Raw genomic sequence first — 13,945 nt, 5'->3', positions numbered from 1 at the left:
GGAAGTCAGAAAATATATTGTATTTAGTAAAAAATTTTCTTAAAATAATTATAATTATTAATAACTATTTAAATATTATTTAAAAGAATCCAATTGTGATTGCATTTTTTCTAAATTCTGATATAGATCTATAAGTTCCTTTTTGTTAAATTCGACCGTCAATTTAGACTCTTCCTCCCCTGTTAAGTTCAATTGCACTAATGCCATTGGGCGTACATCTTTTTTAATAGTAGATGATGCAGCTTGAATGTTTAAACACCAATCAATGTCTTTCACCTATAATGAAGTAGATGAAGTAATATTACAGAATCACATTTACATGTATGTTGTACTGTAAATCTATACATACTTGAACAGGAAATATTGACATTTGCCTAAAATGATCGATTATGCTTTTGCCATATGTAATCCACGCATTCAAAAATACTTGAACTTTATCATCCTCTACTTTAAAAGTGTCCTTTAGAGTGCTTTCCATTAATTGCGGTTTTATAATATTGCAAACAGCTTGTTTATAAATCGATGTGATCGCATCTAGGAGGCAAACTAAATCGTCTTTCTTCAAGTCTAAGGAAACCAACAATTTCTCCTCCTCTTCTTCGCTAAATACCTTTGGGTTAACATTAGACTGAAGCGATTGACAAATACGATTGATCAGTAAACGGAATTTACCGTTGTCTACTTGATTCGCTATTTTCAGACCCTGTTCAAGCCTGGAACGTAATATTAATGCCTCGTTAGTCCAGACAATATGTATTACCCATTTTGGGAAGCTGTCAAATTTAAATACTACCGTGGCGTTACTGTGACCCAAGAAGCCATGACACTTGACACATTTGTAGGTTATACAATTATCTTCAACAGAGAATTGAACTTAGGCATTTAACATAACTTAACACCGCACCATATCAGTGTTAACAATCAGGTTGGTTAACACTGGACCTTTTTAAAAGCCTCTGTTAATTCTGTGCTATATGTTTGCATCACACGTGACATATGCATTTTAGTTGGGCGTGTATATACTGAAATTGAGCTTTTAACATAGGTCTACAAATACAATTTACGCAAACATATATTCGATCAAAAAATATAAGCGTTTTTAGAGCTTGTCTCTTTTCCTCGCAACAATAATTTACGGTTTACTCAAAATTTATTGCATCCACGTCAACGCACGTGCGCACGTCATGTCACGATCGTGATCACTGAATTAAGTTTGATAAGAACTTGATCGTGTATAAAAAACAAAATTCGTTCCAAGTTGTACGGAATTATTAACAATGTCTTCGCATAATACTGTGTACGACAAGGTACTGTATGTGTACTAAAAATATTATTTATTTATGTATTAATAATAATATATAACTTCTTTAATTTGTTCGTATTATAGGAGCACCCACGAAATTTAATTCCTGAACTATGTAAACAATTTTATAACCTGGGATGGGTAACCGGTACTGGCGGTGGAATATCCATTAAACACGAGTTAGCATTTTCTTATTCTATTTCATTTAAAGAATTGTATTTTCTATTATCCTATTTTTACAGAGATAAAATTTACATCGCACCATCTGGGGTTCAAAAGGAACGGATATGTCCGGATGACATGTTTGTACAAGATATCAGTGGCAACGACTTAGAATTACCACCAAAGGAGAAGAAGTTAAAGAAATCGCAATGCACTCCATTATTTATGTGCGCATATACGAGGAGAAATGCTGGCGCTGTAATTCATACCCATTCAAAATTTGCTGTAATGATAACATTACATTGGCCAGGAAAGGAGTTTCGTGTTACTCATCTCGAAATGATAAAAGGTATACAATGATTGTTAGTTATTCTTCATTTTCACATACACGTAAATATTACTGAATGTAGGTATAAGAAATCAAAAGCTGGGGAAAGCATATCGTTATGACGAAGAATTAGTAGTTCCAATAATAGAAAATACTCCATTTGAAGAGGATTTAAAAGAAGAATTAGACGAGGCTATTCTTGCCTATCCAGAAACTTGTGCTGTATTAGTAAGAAGACATGGTATTTATGTTTGGGGCGATACGTGGCAACAAGCAAAGACAATGTGAGTATCGACTAATACAACTTAATATATTTAATTTTTTTCATTTTAAGGTATTGTGAATGTACTTTTTTCCATTTAGGACAGAATGTTATGATTATATATTTGATATAGCTTTACAAATGAAACTAAGTGGATTAGATCCAGCTGCAGTTCCTGAAGATTATGTCTTAAAATATTAAAGGGATAAAATCGTGAATCGTCTTCAAAAATTATTTTTATAGGATATCAAATCAATGTTTTTGTATATTTTACAAAAAAAAACACGTATAAATATATATACATATATTACAATACCGATTTGTCAAATTTGTATATATTTTCAAGTATCTAGATCGAACGGTTGGAATTCTTTCCTGATTCGTTTTGCTAACTCTGTTTCCTCCTCCATATCCAGCTGACAATCTTTCCAATCAACTCGATCATTAAGATCTAATATACTATCGGAAGCTAACACTTCTCTACCAAATTGGAGCGGAAAATCTTTTCTTATTCTATAGAACAATTTTTCTCTACCTGGTAATTCTGCATAAAAATACAAAACACCTGGTTTTGCGATCTGCTGTAAATCCGTGTGCAAAGGCAACTGTGATATTTTGAAATTATTACACTCTGCCATTTCCTGAAGCAAAAATATTGTTAAATTACTATTTTTCAAAATATAATTTCACCTAACTAAATTATTAATTTCTCAAAATATGAAAATGATCCTTATAGGATTACATACTTCGAATGTTTCTTTCAGAGCTGGTGCTTGATTTTTATGAACAGGTACAACTTGCAACTGACAATGCGATGTTTTGTAATTACGCTCAAAGAATACAGGTACCTTATCCATAGTTGCATAGTATTCGGTTATAGCTTTTTTATACTGTTCCATTTCATCTTTTACCTCTTTAGGTAGAATGGAAACGCTCTGATGATGTGTTATTGGCAGAATTAAGAAATGATTTTCAACTAATCCACCTCTAGCAAGAGCAACGTAAACTTCTGTTCCAACCGATATTACTAAATGTTTAGAAACTTCAGGGCTAGATAAACAAAACCAACACTTTGCTTGGTCAAATTCTGGTCTCTGCCTTTTGTTAGAACCATCGGAACGTTTGGCCCTCTTAGTAGTGGTTTCTTGAGAATCCATATCGTAAAAGAACTGGGTACGTTTTGGTTGCTCTGATTTTTGTGAAGATGGTACATTTGATAACATTGATTTTGGATAAGGAGAATCTGTTTCATCTGTAGTTTTCATAACTAAATCAGATAAACGAGTCCTGTCAACAGGAGTTAGATTCAATGCATATAACCATTTCTTCTTTTCATCATTCATCACAGAAGAAAGTGCTATAAACCTTGTAGCAATTTCAATACTACCCTCTTGTTGACTCTGATTCCTAACAATCAAAATATTAGGTAAGCAATATTGTATTATAAATCATTAAAACACATATGTTCTAACACTAGCATAAATTCCATTTACCTATACGGAGGTCTTTCGTAATGAATTCCTTCCAATGCCGCTACATGGTATCTTGGTTTCACTTGAGCAGCCAGCCATGCAATCAATTTTGAACCTTCATATTTAAAATTTGGTTTATTTGGATCCAAATTTGTAATACCCATAGGCCACGGAGAACTCATTAATATATCTATGCCACGAAAGCTCGGCTGGCCTTTCAAGCAAGCCTGCCTGATCGACATAACATCATTCTCATCGAAACAAACGGATTTTTCTTCTGAAGGGCTATATTCTCTGCCGCTAATGTAAGCTATTTTAAGCCCGGAGCTAGCGGTATATAATCCACGCTTTCCAAGATAAGTAAGATTCTGACATATCTCGCATCCATCGACGTCTGGATAAAAACCTAAGTCAATTTCGCTATTGGCGCCAATGATGTATGTGGGAACTGGTATATTTTTCAGGCCACATTTGTACGCTTCAAGTTCCCAGTTATTCTCTCCAAAAAAGTTTCCGACGCACAATAAAAAATCGAACGGGCCACTCTTTTTATTGATAGCCTCAACTTTGTTGAATAAAAAGCTGAAATTACCCTCCACGTCCCCACAAAGTAATACTTTCTGTTTCTCGCTCATGTTTATAAATATAACCCAATTTTCAATAAACGAGTGGATATGCACACATATCAATACAGTGGTCGCAGGTCACGTCGAAGATTTATAAATCGCGTAATAAAAACGATTGTAGTGTATTTTTTACTATTTTTAACTACGTGATAAATAAAACTTTATATCAATGAAGCTTTACCGCGTTTTTAATGTACGTACAGTGCCGAGTTTGTTGGTAATTCTACGTGTATTAACCACTACACTACCACAATCAAACGTTACATCTATTTAATGACCCGTGGCGCCATCTCTGTAAAAAGTGCTCAAACTGGTCGCACAGCGTTATCGACAGCGAAGTGAACTACTGAAGCACTAGCGCCATATCTCGGATAAACGGTGAAACTAGACGGTAATTAGTTTCAGTACACTCCGCAGAGATGGCACCAGTAGTTCTTGAGTAGTTCACTTCGCTGTCGATAACGCTGTGCGACCAGTTTGAGCACTTTTTACAGAGATGGCGTTAGGGGTTCTGGAGTAGGGTGGTAGCATCTGTCTCACTCTTTCTTATAGCATCTTTCTCTCTCTTACCTCTAAAGCGAGAAATATAATTTATCTTACTCTTTCTACTTAATGAAAATTAAGGAATTTCTTTATTTAATCAGCAGTACTCTAAAGTTCTGTAATTAAGATGAGAGAGAACAGCAGAGAGAAGTAAAGAAAACAGGAAACAAAGTCAGGAAGGCAATAAATTCGTAATATACAGAGGGTTTCACTCCAGTATGCGTACCTACAAGAAGCTATATTAAAGACTCCATTTCTCACTCTTAGCTGTAAAAATTTGTCACACGAGTAGTGAATCACCCTGTATACTGTGCTTATTTTAATTTATATGTAACATTTAAGAAATTTATTAAATAATGTAAACATGTACACAATATCTATAGAAAAGAAAATAATGTTTACTTTTAATATTCTAAATTCAAATTATTAATTATATAAATTTATACTTTATAATAATAATTAATTATATACGGAATTGATGTAACATTTGAGTATTCCTTATATGAGATAACACTTTACTAATAAGTTCAGTTTTTTTTCCTTTAGAATTATGTGGAACTGAATGTTGTTGTAGCCACTCGCTTAGATCACAAATTCTCAGTTGATCTAACTGATTATTTTTTGCCATTGTTTCAACAGTAATACTCTGATCCTTAAACATTTTAGTAAAATAGAGTATAATTATTATATTATTAATAAAAAATTTAAGAGTACAATATAACATACCATTTTCTTTACAGATTCTTTATTGTTTTTAGTACACGTAGCTTTTTCTAGTTTGTCTTTCAGTGTTAAATTCTTTTGTTTCTCATCCTGTTTCACCTGTTTTTGAAAAGTCAAGGTTTATACATAGATCATACAGTATGTATATAATTGATAAAAATTAAGAATAATATACCAGTTTTTCATTAACTAAGGGATGTGGTTTCTGAATTTTAAAATAGTTGGAAATGCTTCCTTCGTTTGATACTGTAAAATTGTCATTTGTACTATTCTTTACATAATCACCTCTCACATTTTGTACAGTATTTAAACACTGAATTCCTATAAAATTCAACATATAATTAGATTATAATTAAATTCTAACAATATTTGAACATATACACATATATGTATGTATTACTAAATTTAATACCATCTTGGAATTCTCTTGTACTTCTACTTGAATTTACTCTTAAATTTTCATGAAATGGTATATTATGAATTTGGTGAATTTTTGCCAATTGTGTTTCTAATGATGTAGCACTTATATTTTTCATTTTATGCAACTCATTTGCATAACCAGCAGAAAATTCTAATTGGGAAGTAGTATTATTCTTCTCCATGAAACTTACATCTATATCTTTGTCTTTTGGCAATATATTCGATGAGAAATTTGTACCTAAAAATTTCTGTGTAAAGCAAAGTATAAATATGATTTTTTTAAACAATATCAAGGAACTATTGAGTATTATTTGCTGAAACAAACTTACTGTGTTAAATGGAGTATGCTCAGATATCTGTAATGGTTTACCACAAATTGTGGGTAATTTTATAAGTATATCGGATAAAAACTGAGTAATTGTGAGTTTTTTGTCTCTATTTGGAATAATGTTTAGTGGACCACTTGTTAGACACATATTAGGATATATGAAAATGTTTGATTTCGGTATTAGAAATTTTATTTCATAATATAAAACTCCATCTTTATTTTTTGGTAAAGAATAACCATACTATAACACAACACATCTATATGAGCATTAAATTTGTATACCAATATGCATTAAAAAAATTATATGTGACTCTTAGATATTAATACCATGTTTTTCCAATGTTTACGTAATTGATCATAATCTTTGAAAATACAGTTTTCTGGAAGTTCTTTAGATACAGACAATAATTTTCCTTTCTTTGTGCTAAAGAATATTAAAAACATTAACTTTTGAAAAAAGTATACTTTTAAATTAAAAAAATTATCAGTACCTTGGTAATACATGTATAAATGGAAGTTTATATTTAGTTAAGTCAATGTATCCTTTAGGATCTGCTAAGAAGTGGCATATAGTAGATGGAGGAAGATAATCTTCCAGTTTTATACATGGAATTTTTACTTTCTCCACGTGAAGTTGTAAGCTTATGTTTCCTTCTAAAATTTCATTACAGTATATGAAACAACATAAATAGAAACTAAAGCAAAATGAGGGATTTTAATACCATTGATAAGTATATCTAATTTTAATGCCCTAATTCCATCCACAGATTTATAAAACTCTTTTCCTTGAACAAAATAATCATCAACTTTACACCACAATGGAGCTATTTTAGTTTGTATTGTATATATAAGACAACTCTTGTAAAGTTCATTAGTAACTGCTCGTAATCCTTGGTACTAGCCAAAATAAAAGGAAAATCAGCGATATACAATCAAACTATTAATCAATAATAAGTTACTGAAACAAATGAATATTTCATGCTTTCAACAAACCACCAGTTTAAAATTTCTTAAAATTTTTTGCAGTTTCCCAGTTTCAAAAAGCTTTCTGTGTCCAACAACAAATATATATCGTTCTGTACCTGATACTGGTGATGCGATAATATCAGAAATTAAATAAATAAGTATTCTGTAATTATTACATAGTTTTTAGATATAGGCATCAGTCATAGAATGATAAAGACGAAGTATAAAATATGGAATTCATACGTTACTGACCGACATTTCATTGTTTGCCAGTGAAAATTTGATTTTGCTGACGAATCACGAACTTCAACAAAATCAATTTCACAAATTGCACAAGATAAATCACTTATTTGCGGAAATGAAACGTATACAATCGATTGTTCCATTGTTTCGCACATAAATTTACATGTGTCCATTGCTGTGTTATGTATTTAGCTAACTATTTTAATAATTTCACAACGTGTTAAATTTCACGACGTGTTAAATTTCACTTACGTATTTGTGGCTGCAAATTTTAAATTCGAATTAATAAACATGCTCTCAACATCTAAAACATAAGAGTTCTAGATATCCTGGTAACAAAGAGATGATAGTAATTCCTGTGCACATCTGTCCAAATTTCGTAATCACTTTACAATTGTTTTTGTAAATGATACATTTATATTTATTTTAATTAGTTAATTTTATTTTAAAGTTAAGTATATATAAGTTGTTTCTACAAAGCAAACAAGAATGGAAAAAGTGAATCATTTACAAATTTCACTATTTTAATCACGATGTAGAGAGTTTCACGCTACAAGTTTGGTGGCTATATTAAGTGTCTATATATACAAACACTTTACGTTATTTGCGTCACTTCGTGTGTATAGTTTCGTACGCTTACGTGTGCTTAGTTTTCTAAAGAACTTTATATTTCACTTGCGTTGCAAAGATCTTCTTGTAAATTATTTCGACGCATGTAAGTATAACTTAACTAATTATTTTCTACTTTTGCATAAAACCATTGCTACTCACATTCTACAATATTTTAAATTTTAATCGTGGAACCTCCATCTTGCTGAATAAGGAGCTTGCTGGCGATCGATATTTTCCTAAATTGTTAGCACAACAGTCATTATTATCTGACCAGATTGTTTAAAGCTTAGAATCACGATCATCCCAATCATGATGTTGTTAAATAAAATTATCAGCGTTAAATTATATACGAAAAGTGAATTTCTAAGCTCTTTTCGTATATCGTATATTAAACGTTGATTGCGACGCCATTTTCATCTGCCCTTCAACGGTTTCGCAGCCTTAACATTTTGTAGAATTAGATATTACATTTATATTTATACAAATAACGGAATACTTCAAAGAATTCGTAAATTATTTTATAACAATTACAAACATTACGTCATTCATCATAATTATTGATGCAGTGTTCTTATTGAGAATTCTTTCCCTTTTTAACAGTTTCTCAGATCTACAAATATGCAGATCTTTGTCAAGACACTCACAGGGAAGACCATCACCTTGGAGGTTGAAGCTTCAGACACGATAGAAAATGTAAAGGCCAAGATTCAGGACAAAGAAGGAATTCCTCCAGATCAGCAACGTTTGATCTTTGCTGGCAAGCAATTGGAAGATGGAAGGACACTTTCAGACTACAACATCCAAAAGGAGTCTACATTGCACTTGGTGTTGAGACTTCGAGGAGGAATGCAGATCTTTGTCAAGACACTCACAGGGAAGACCATCACCTTGGAGGTTGAAGCTTCAGACACAATTGAGAACGTAAAGGCCAAGATTCAAGACAAGGAAGGAATTCCTCCAGATCAGCAACGTTTGATCTTTGCTGGCAAGCAATTGGAAGACGGAAGGACACTTTCAGATTACAACATCCAAAAGGAGTCTACACTGCACTTGGTGTTGAGACTCCGAGGAGGAATGCAGATCTTTGTCAAGACACTCACAGGGAAGACCATCACCTTGGAAGTTGAAGCTTCAGACACGATAGAGAATGTAAAGGCCAAGATTCAGGACAAAGAAGGAATTCCTCCAGATCAGCAACGTTTGATCTTTGCTGGTAAGCAATTAGAAGACGGAAGGACACTTTCAGACTACAACATCCAAAAGGAATCTACACTTCACTTGGTGTTGAGACTTCGAGGAGGAATGCAGATCTTTGTCAAGACACTCACAGGGAAGACCATCACCTTGGAGGTTGAAGCTTCAGACACGATAGAGAATGTAAAAGCCAAGATTCAAGACAAGGAAGGAATTCCTCCTGACCAACAACGTTTGATCTTTGCTGGCAAACAATTAGAAGATGGAAGGACTCTTTCAGATTACAACATTCAGAAGGAGTCTACACTTCACTTGGTGTTGAGACTTCGAGGAGGAATGCAGATCTTTGTCAAGACACTCACAGGGAAGACCATCACCTTGGAGGTTGAAGCTTCAGACACGATAGAGAATGTAAAAGCCAAGATTCAAGACAAGGAAGGAATTCCTCCTGACCAACAACGTTTGATCTTTGCTGGCAAACAATTAGAAGATGGAAGGACTCTTTCAGATTACAACATTCAGAAGGAGTCTACTCTTCATCTTGTTTTGAGACTTCGAGGAGGAATGCAGATCTTTGTCAAGACACTCACAGGGAAGACCATCACCTTGGAGGTTGAAGCTTCAGACACGATAGAGAATGTAAAGGCCAAAATTCAAGACAAAGAAGGAATTCCTCCAGATCAGCAACGTTTGATCTTTGCTGGTAAGCAATTAGAAGATGGAAGGACACTTTCAGACTACAACATCCAAAAGGAATCTACACTTCACTTGGTGTTGAGACTTCGAGGAGGAATGCAGATCTTTGTTAAGACACTCACAGGGAAGACCATCACCTTGGAGGTTGAAGCTTCAGACACAATAGAGAACGTAAAAGCCAAGATTCAAGACAAGGAAGGAATTCCTCCTGACCAACAACGTTTGATCTTTGCTGGCAAACAATTAGAAGATGGAAGGACTCTTTCAGATTACAACATTCAGAAGGAGTCTACTCTTCATCTTGTTTTGAGACTTCGGGGGGGTATACATTCTTATCTTGCAAGCCAACAAATTTCATTTTTATTTGTTGAAAAGCAGTTCAAAGATACTGCTAGGCTTCATATGAATAAGAGAAATCTGTGTTACAGTTAGTAACAAGATAAATGTTCAAATTAAACTGTCTCGGAAATCTCTTGAAAATGGAGTCTTTGACAACAGCTAGTCAAATTGATAGTATTGGTAGTTTCATTATATTACTTTTTTATGTACATTTCATATTGAGTAATTTTCTTGCTATCAGTATATAACAGTTTATTTGATAACGTGTAATGTCAAGAATGGCGAATTATAGTGGTCCAATTATATTAGGACGCATTCTTGTAATACACTTATCCTCATTAAACAATTATTAATATACTCTTGACACTATTTCTTAATCCACTTATTAATATAAAAATAGAAACTTAACAATAAATTCTACTTTATACTTGTTTATCAAAATCGGTTGTTTTTTACCGGTTTTGATATTTGCGTGCGTTATTCGCAAGCAAATGTAATTATCAACGCACTCTCCGTTGCGTTTTTGATCCCGCACAGCTCAAACAATACGTGTAAGAGAGTTTGTTAACGACTCTTCTCGTGACTTCCTTAAGCCCTTGAAGGGAAGTTCGCTCTTTTATGGTTAATTATTATCCCACCGCGTGAATCGCGTGACCAGCGTCGTCCCACAGCCATGAACCCGGAACTCCATACGCACTTTCAGTGTAAAGAATTCCTTGCTCTTTTCTTCTTTTGCGCACTTATTGAAGCATCATGATTGTTGTTCTCTTGCTGCCTAATTTAACTTTTATTGTTCATTGTTTTCTTTTTCCAACTGATTTGTGATCAGCTCGGACTGGGTCAGTGATGCATGTAGAATTGAGAAGCATGCTCGATCTATGGATCTGTGCTTTCTTATTTCTTATATTTCCTGTATCATTTGCAGCCACAAATTTATATTTTGAAGGAACAACAAATTTATTTAGCTTTCAGTAAAAATAAAGCTAATACACTGCTATTTTGTTCCATAGCTAAATAGAATATTGCTATTTCAATGCTGACTCATAATGGTGCGTAATGAAAATTTATTTTATTAGTATACAACTTAGTTACGTTCGACAATAAGAGAATTAAAGTTGTCCACGAAATCGTCGGACGATACAAGAAGGAAATAAGTGAAATTGTATCGCGTTCAACGTTCTGAATAGAAAGTGTTGCGAGCAGCCTCGTGATTGCTACACCTCTGCTCAATCGTGTTCGACTCCGATCGAAATGGTAAAATCGTACCCGTTAACATTGATTATAGCTGCCTTTTATTATATTGAAAATTATAAGAGTATCCGAATTGTCAAGCTATTAGGTTTTCGAAAGTAAGGAATTGTGGCGATTTTTGGGAGAGGAAAAGAGTTTAAGAAATGGTGATGTTCTAAAAGAGTATCAGAAGAACATCTGTCGTTTAAATGGAAAGTTTATAGAAAATGATTATATCACAAACGGAAACGCATTTAATATGTTGCATCACATTAAACGCTGACATCGGTATAAACGTTTATTCTTTTGCTTCCACGTTTTTATGAGAATATAACTGTTGCTTTTATACGCTCCAACGAAAAAACGTTACGTAAATTGTCGTCGCTTCTTGTATAATAATGTTACGGTGAAATTTCAATCGATCATGCTTAAACTGATTATTACGAAATAGTAGATACGCAAAACGATGAAAGTGCATAGCAATAAAATATGACACTAACGTGTATTTTTTCTTATGTAAAGCATTCGACTTCCACTTCTTTTTGAATGAGAAAGTGCGAAGTAAAAATGTTATACTAGCTTCAGTTTCTTTTTAGTGATATAAAAGGATTGCTAATCTCTTCGTCGAGTTTTATTAAAATTTATCAAAGGATCAGTTTCTCAAATAATTGTTACAACTTTGACCAAAGAAATTTTGCTTAAAATAACTATAGGTACTCGTTCAACTCTACAAAGTTTCCATCGTGTCCGTATTTCAGTCGTTTCTCACCTTGTTCGAGCAAACGGATCTTTATATAATTGTTTCGATCTTCGTGGTTTTCTTTCTCGCGGAATCCCGTTTGCGAAATATCTTTTCCCGCTATTCAGATCCGATCAATTGCGAATGCAGAAGCGAAAGGTCGTAGGTTCCCACGTTGTGAAAATTACCCTTGGATAACGGCCATATGTGAAAATGTTAGTGATCCCGGTCGTGGGTGGTATCTGGCAACATTCCGTTATACGTTGTACCCACCTTTATTCTGCGATGTAGATCAGAGTTGCGGAAAACGCGTTTGTACGTTATAAGTTCGCCGTGTCGCTCTTCATCGGTGTATTGAAGGCGCGTATAACATTTCACGTAACTTTTCGTTCCAAGAAGACCGTTTTAATCGTTCCTAACGAATCTATTTGTTTCCTTTTGCAATACTTCACGAAGTTAATTCCTACTACTCGAAGAATGAAATACCTCTATCGTTAATTTTGATTGTCGATGAAAGTCGATGAAAGTTTCATTCCAAAACGATTCTATAACTCTTTAAAGCACAAAATGTAATTCCACAAGAAGTCAGTGAGCCGTTCAAAAAGAATGATTATAAAGATCCTATCGCGGTGTAATGTACGAGATTAATGATTAATAGACTCACGAGAGAAAGTGCTGCGCGACACATTTTCTTTATAATTAAACCCGCGTGAGGCCAAGATCCTCCTGATAATATGCGTGTACGTACTCGCCAAGCTTCGCACTCGAAAGTCCATTGAATTTCATTCATAGCTATTCATTGAAGCTTCACAGGCTATTCTCTGTGTTCTTCCTTTTTTTTTTGCCACGTTTAGAACCTAAAATTGTACAGTTTTTTTATTGTTAAAACATTTATCCGCTATCTTATTACCTTAGCTAATAACGTATTAAAAGCTTGTGACATGGATACTTGTTGCTTTTTGAAAGTTTTTCGCGGCGTCAACTCCATATCGAGAGTCTCGTATTTTCTTGATGAGCCTTACAGAAACTGCAATGCTCCAATAATTACGTACGCATTTTTTATCGACGCGAACTCTATCGCTTTTTACGACGTGAAATTGTTCTCTTATTATATTATCCTAAACAAAGTCATTTCACACAAAATAATCTGTATCATCATCGTGATCGAAGTAATAATGAAACAATTGTATTCCATAGAATAATTGGATTATTTCAAATAATTCACAATCAAGATTAATTCGTTCAATTTTGTCTAGCTTCATTGCCAATTAAAATACAAAGTCTATAAATTATTTTTGTCTTCCGGGGTGTGATAAAGTGTACAAAAAATGTGATTTATGGAGAGATCAACGACTCAGGATGTGTGTCAGGCAATGAGCAAAATTTTTCACATATGTACCGCTATGCGAAGCGAGAGTAAACACGTTAACACGAGGAAGGATCTACGTGCGATTTAAGATCAGTGAAAACGCTAATTATTACGGAGAAATCATCAATTATGTCGCTCATATTCCGTCTTTGGTTCGTGTTTCTTTTTCTTTTTTTTTCTTTTCTCTCCTTAAGGCTGCTTCCTTCCCCTATCGCCCTCCTTTCGAGACCGTTTCTGTCCTCCTCTACCGTGCCCCTTTATTTTCTTCTTTTTCTAAGCATTCTCTTTCACCGTTGCATTCTTTCGCTGCTTTAATTATGCGAAGTACTCCCACGACCAGAAGAATGCTGTTCAAGATCATGGACTACGGTCGTGTCAGGCGACGACTTT

The 13,945-nt window shown here is 33.8% G+C and overlaps 5 protein-coding genes across 6 annotated transcripts; 2 read left to right on the top strand and 3 right to left on the bottom strand.

Annotated features, from left to right (window-relative positions):
- Positions 1-5: 5 nt before the first annotated feature.
- Vlet (COMM domain containing 10 protein valette) lies at positions 6-1,083 on the bottom strand. Its single transcript, XM_076895689.1, has 3 exons — positions 794-1,083; positions 350-713; positions 6-276 (listed from the first exon to the last, which is right to left on the bottom strand). The coding sequence occupies exons 1-3, from the start codon at positions 820-822 to the stop codon at positions 76-78; spliced, it is 594 nt and encodes a 197-aa protein (XP_076751804.1). The 5' UTR covers positions 823-1,083; the 3' UTR covers positions 6-75.
- A 63-nt stretch (positions 1,084-1,146) lies between these two features.
- On the top strand, positions 1,147-2,374 carry LOC143423968 (putative methylthioribulose-1-phosphate dehydratase). 2 transcript variants are annotated; one of them, XM_076895687.1, is made up of 5 exons: positions 1,147-1,307; positions 1,388-1,482; positions 1,546-1,814; positions 1,876-2,077; positions 2,162-2,374. In XM_076895687.1, exons 1-5 carry the CDS (start codon positions 1,278-1,280, stop codon positions 2,169-2,171), a joined length of 606 nt encoding a protein of 201 aa, XP_076751802.1. In that variant the 5' UTR covers positions 1,147-1,277; the 3' UTR covers positions 2,172-2,374. The 2 variants fall into 2 exon arrangements, with proteins under 2 accessions (XP_076751802.1, XP_076751801.1); XM_076895686.1 differs by having other exon boundaries at positions 2,157-2,374.
- Positions 2,305-4,195, bottom strand: LOC143423962 (CWF19-like protein 1). Its single transcript, XM_076895675.1, has 3 exons — positions 3,549-4,195; positions 2,802-3,462; positions 2,305-2,696 (listed from the first exon to the last, which is right to left on the bottom strand). The coding sequence occupies exons 1-3, from the start codon at positions 4,160-4,162 to the stop codon at positions 2,397-2,399; spliced, it is 1,575 nt and encodes a 524-aa protein (XP_076751790.1). The 5' UTR covers positions 4,163-4,195; the 3' UTR covers positions 2,305-2,396.
- Positions 4,196-5,159: 964 nt separating this feature from the next.
- On the bottom strand, positions 5,160-6,315 carry LOC143424046 (uncharacterized). The gene is made up of 5 exons (XM_076895854.1): positions 6,165-6,315; positions 5,820-6,077; positions 5,595-5,740; positions 5,423-5,509; positions 5,160-5,348 (listed from the first exon to the last, which is right to left on the bottom strand). Exons 1-5 carry the CDS (start codon positions 6,313-6,315, stop codon positions 5,160-5,162), a joined length of 831 nt encoding a protein of 276 aa, XP_076751969.1.
- Positions 6,316-7,982: 1,667 nt separating this feature from the next.
- On the top strand, positions 7,983-10,574 carry LOC143423961 (polyubiquitin). The gene is made up of 2 exons (XM_076895674.1): positions 7,983-8,091; positions 8,589-10,574. Exon 2 carries the CDS (start codon positions 8,607-8,609, stop codon positions 10,308-10,310), a length of 1,704 nt encoding a protein of 567 aa, XP_076751789.1. The 5' UTR covers positions 7,983-8,091; positions 8,589-8,606; the 3' UTR covers positions 10,311-10,574.
- The last annotated feature ends 3,371 nt before the right edge of the window (positions 10,575-13,945 follow it).

This window comes from Xylocopa sonorina, chromosome 5 (genome assembly GCF_050948175.1).
Source record: "Xylocopa sonorina isolate GNS202 chromosome 5, iyXylSono1_principal, whole genome shotgun sequence".
NCBI lineage: Eukaryota > Metazoa > Arthropoda > Insecta > Hymenoptera > Apidae > Xylocopa > Xylocopa sonorina.
Note: the sequence above shows the minus strand (reverse complement) of the source record. Positions and strands in the feature narration are given on the sequence as shown.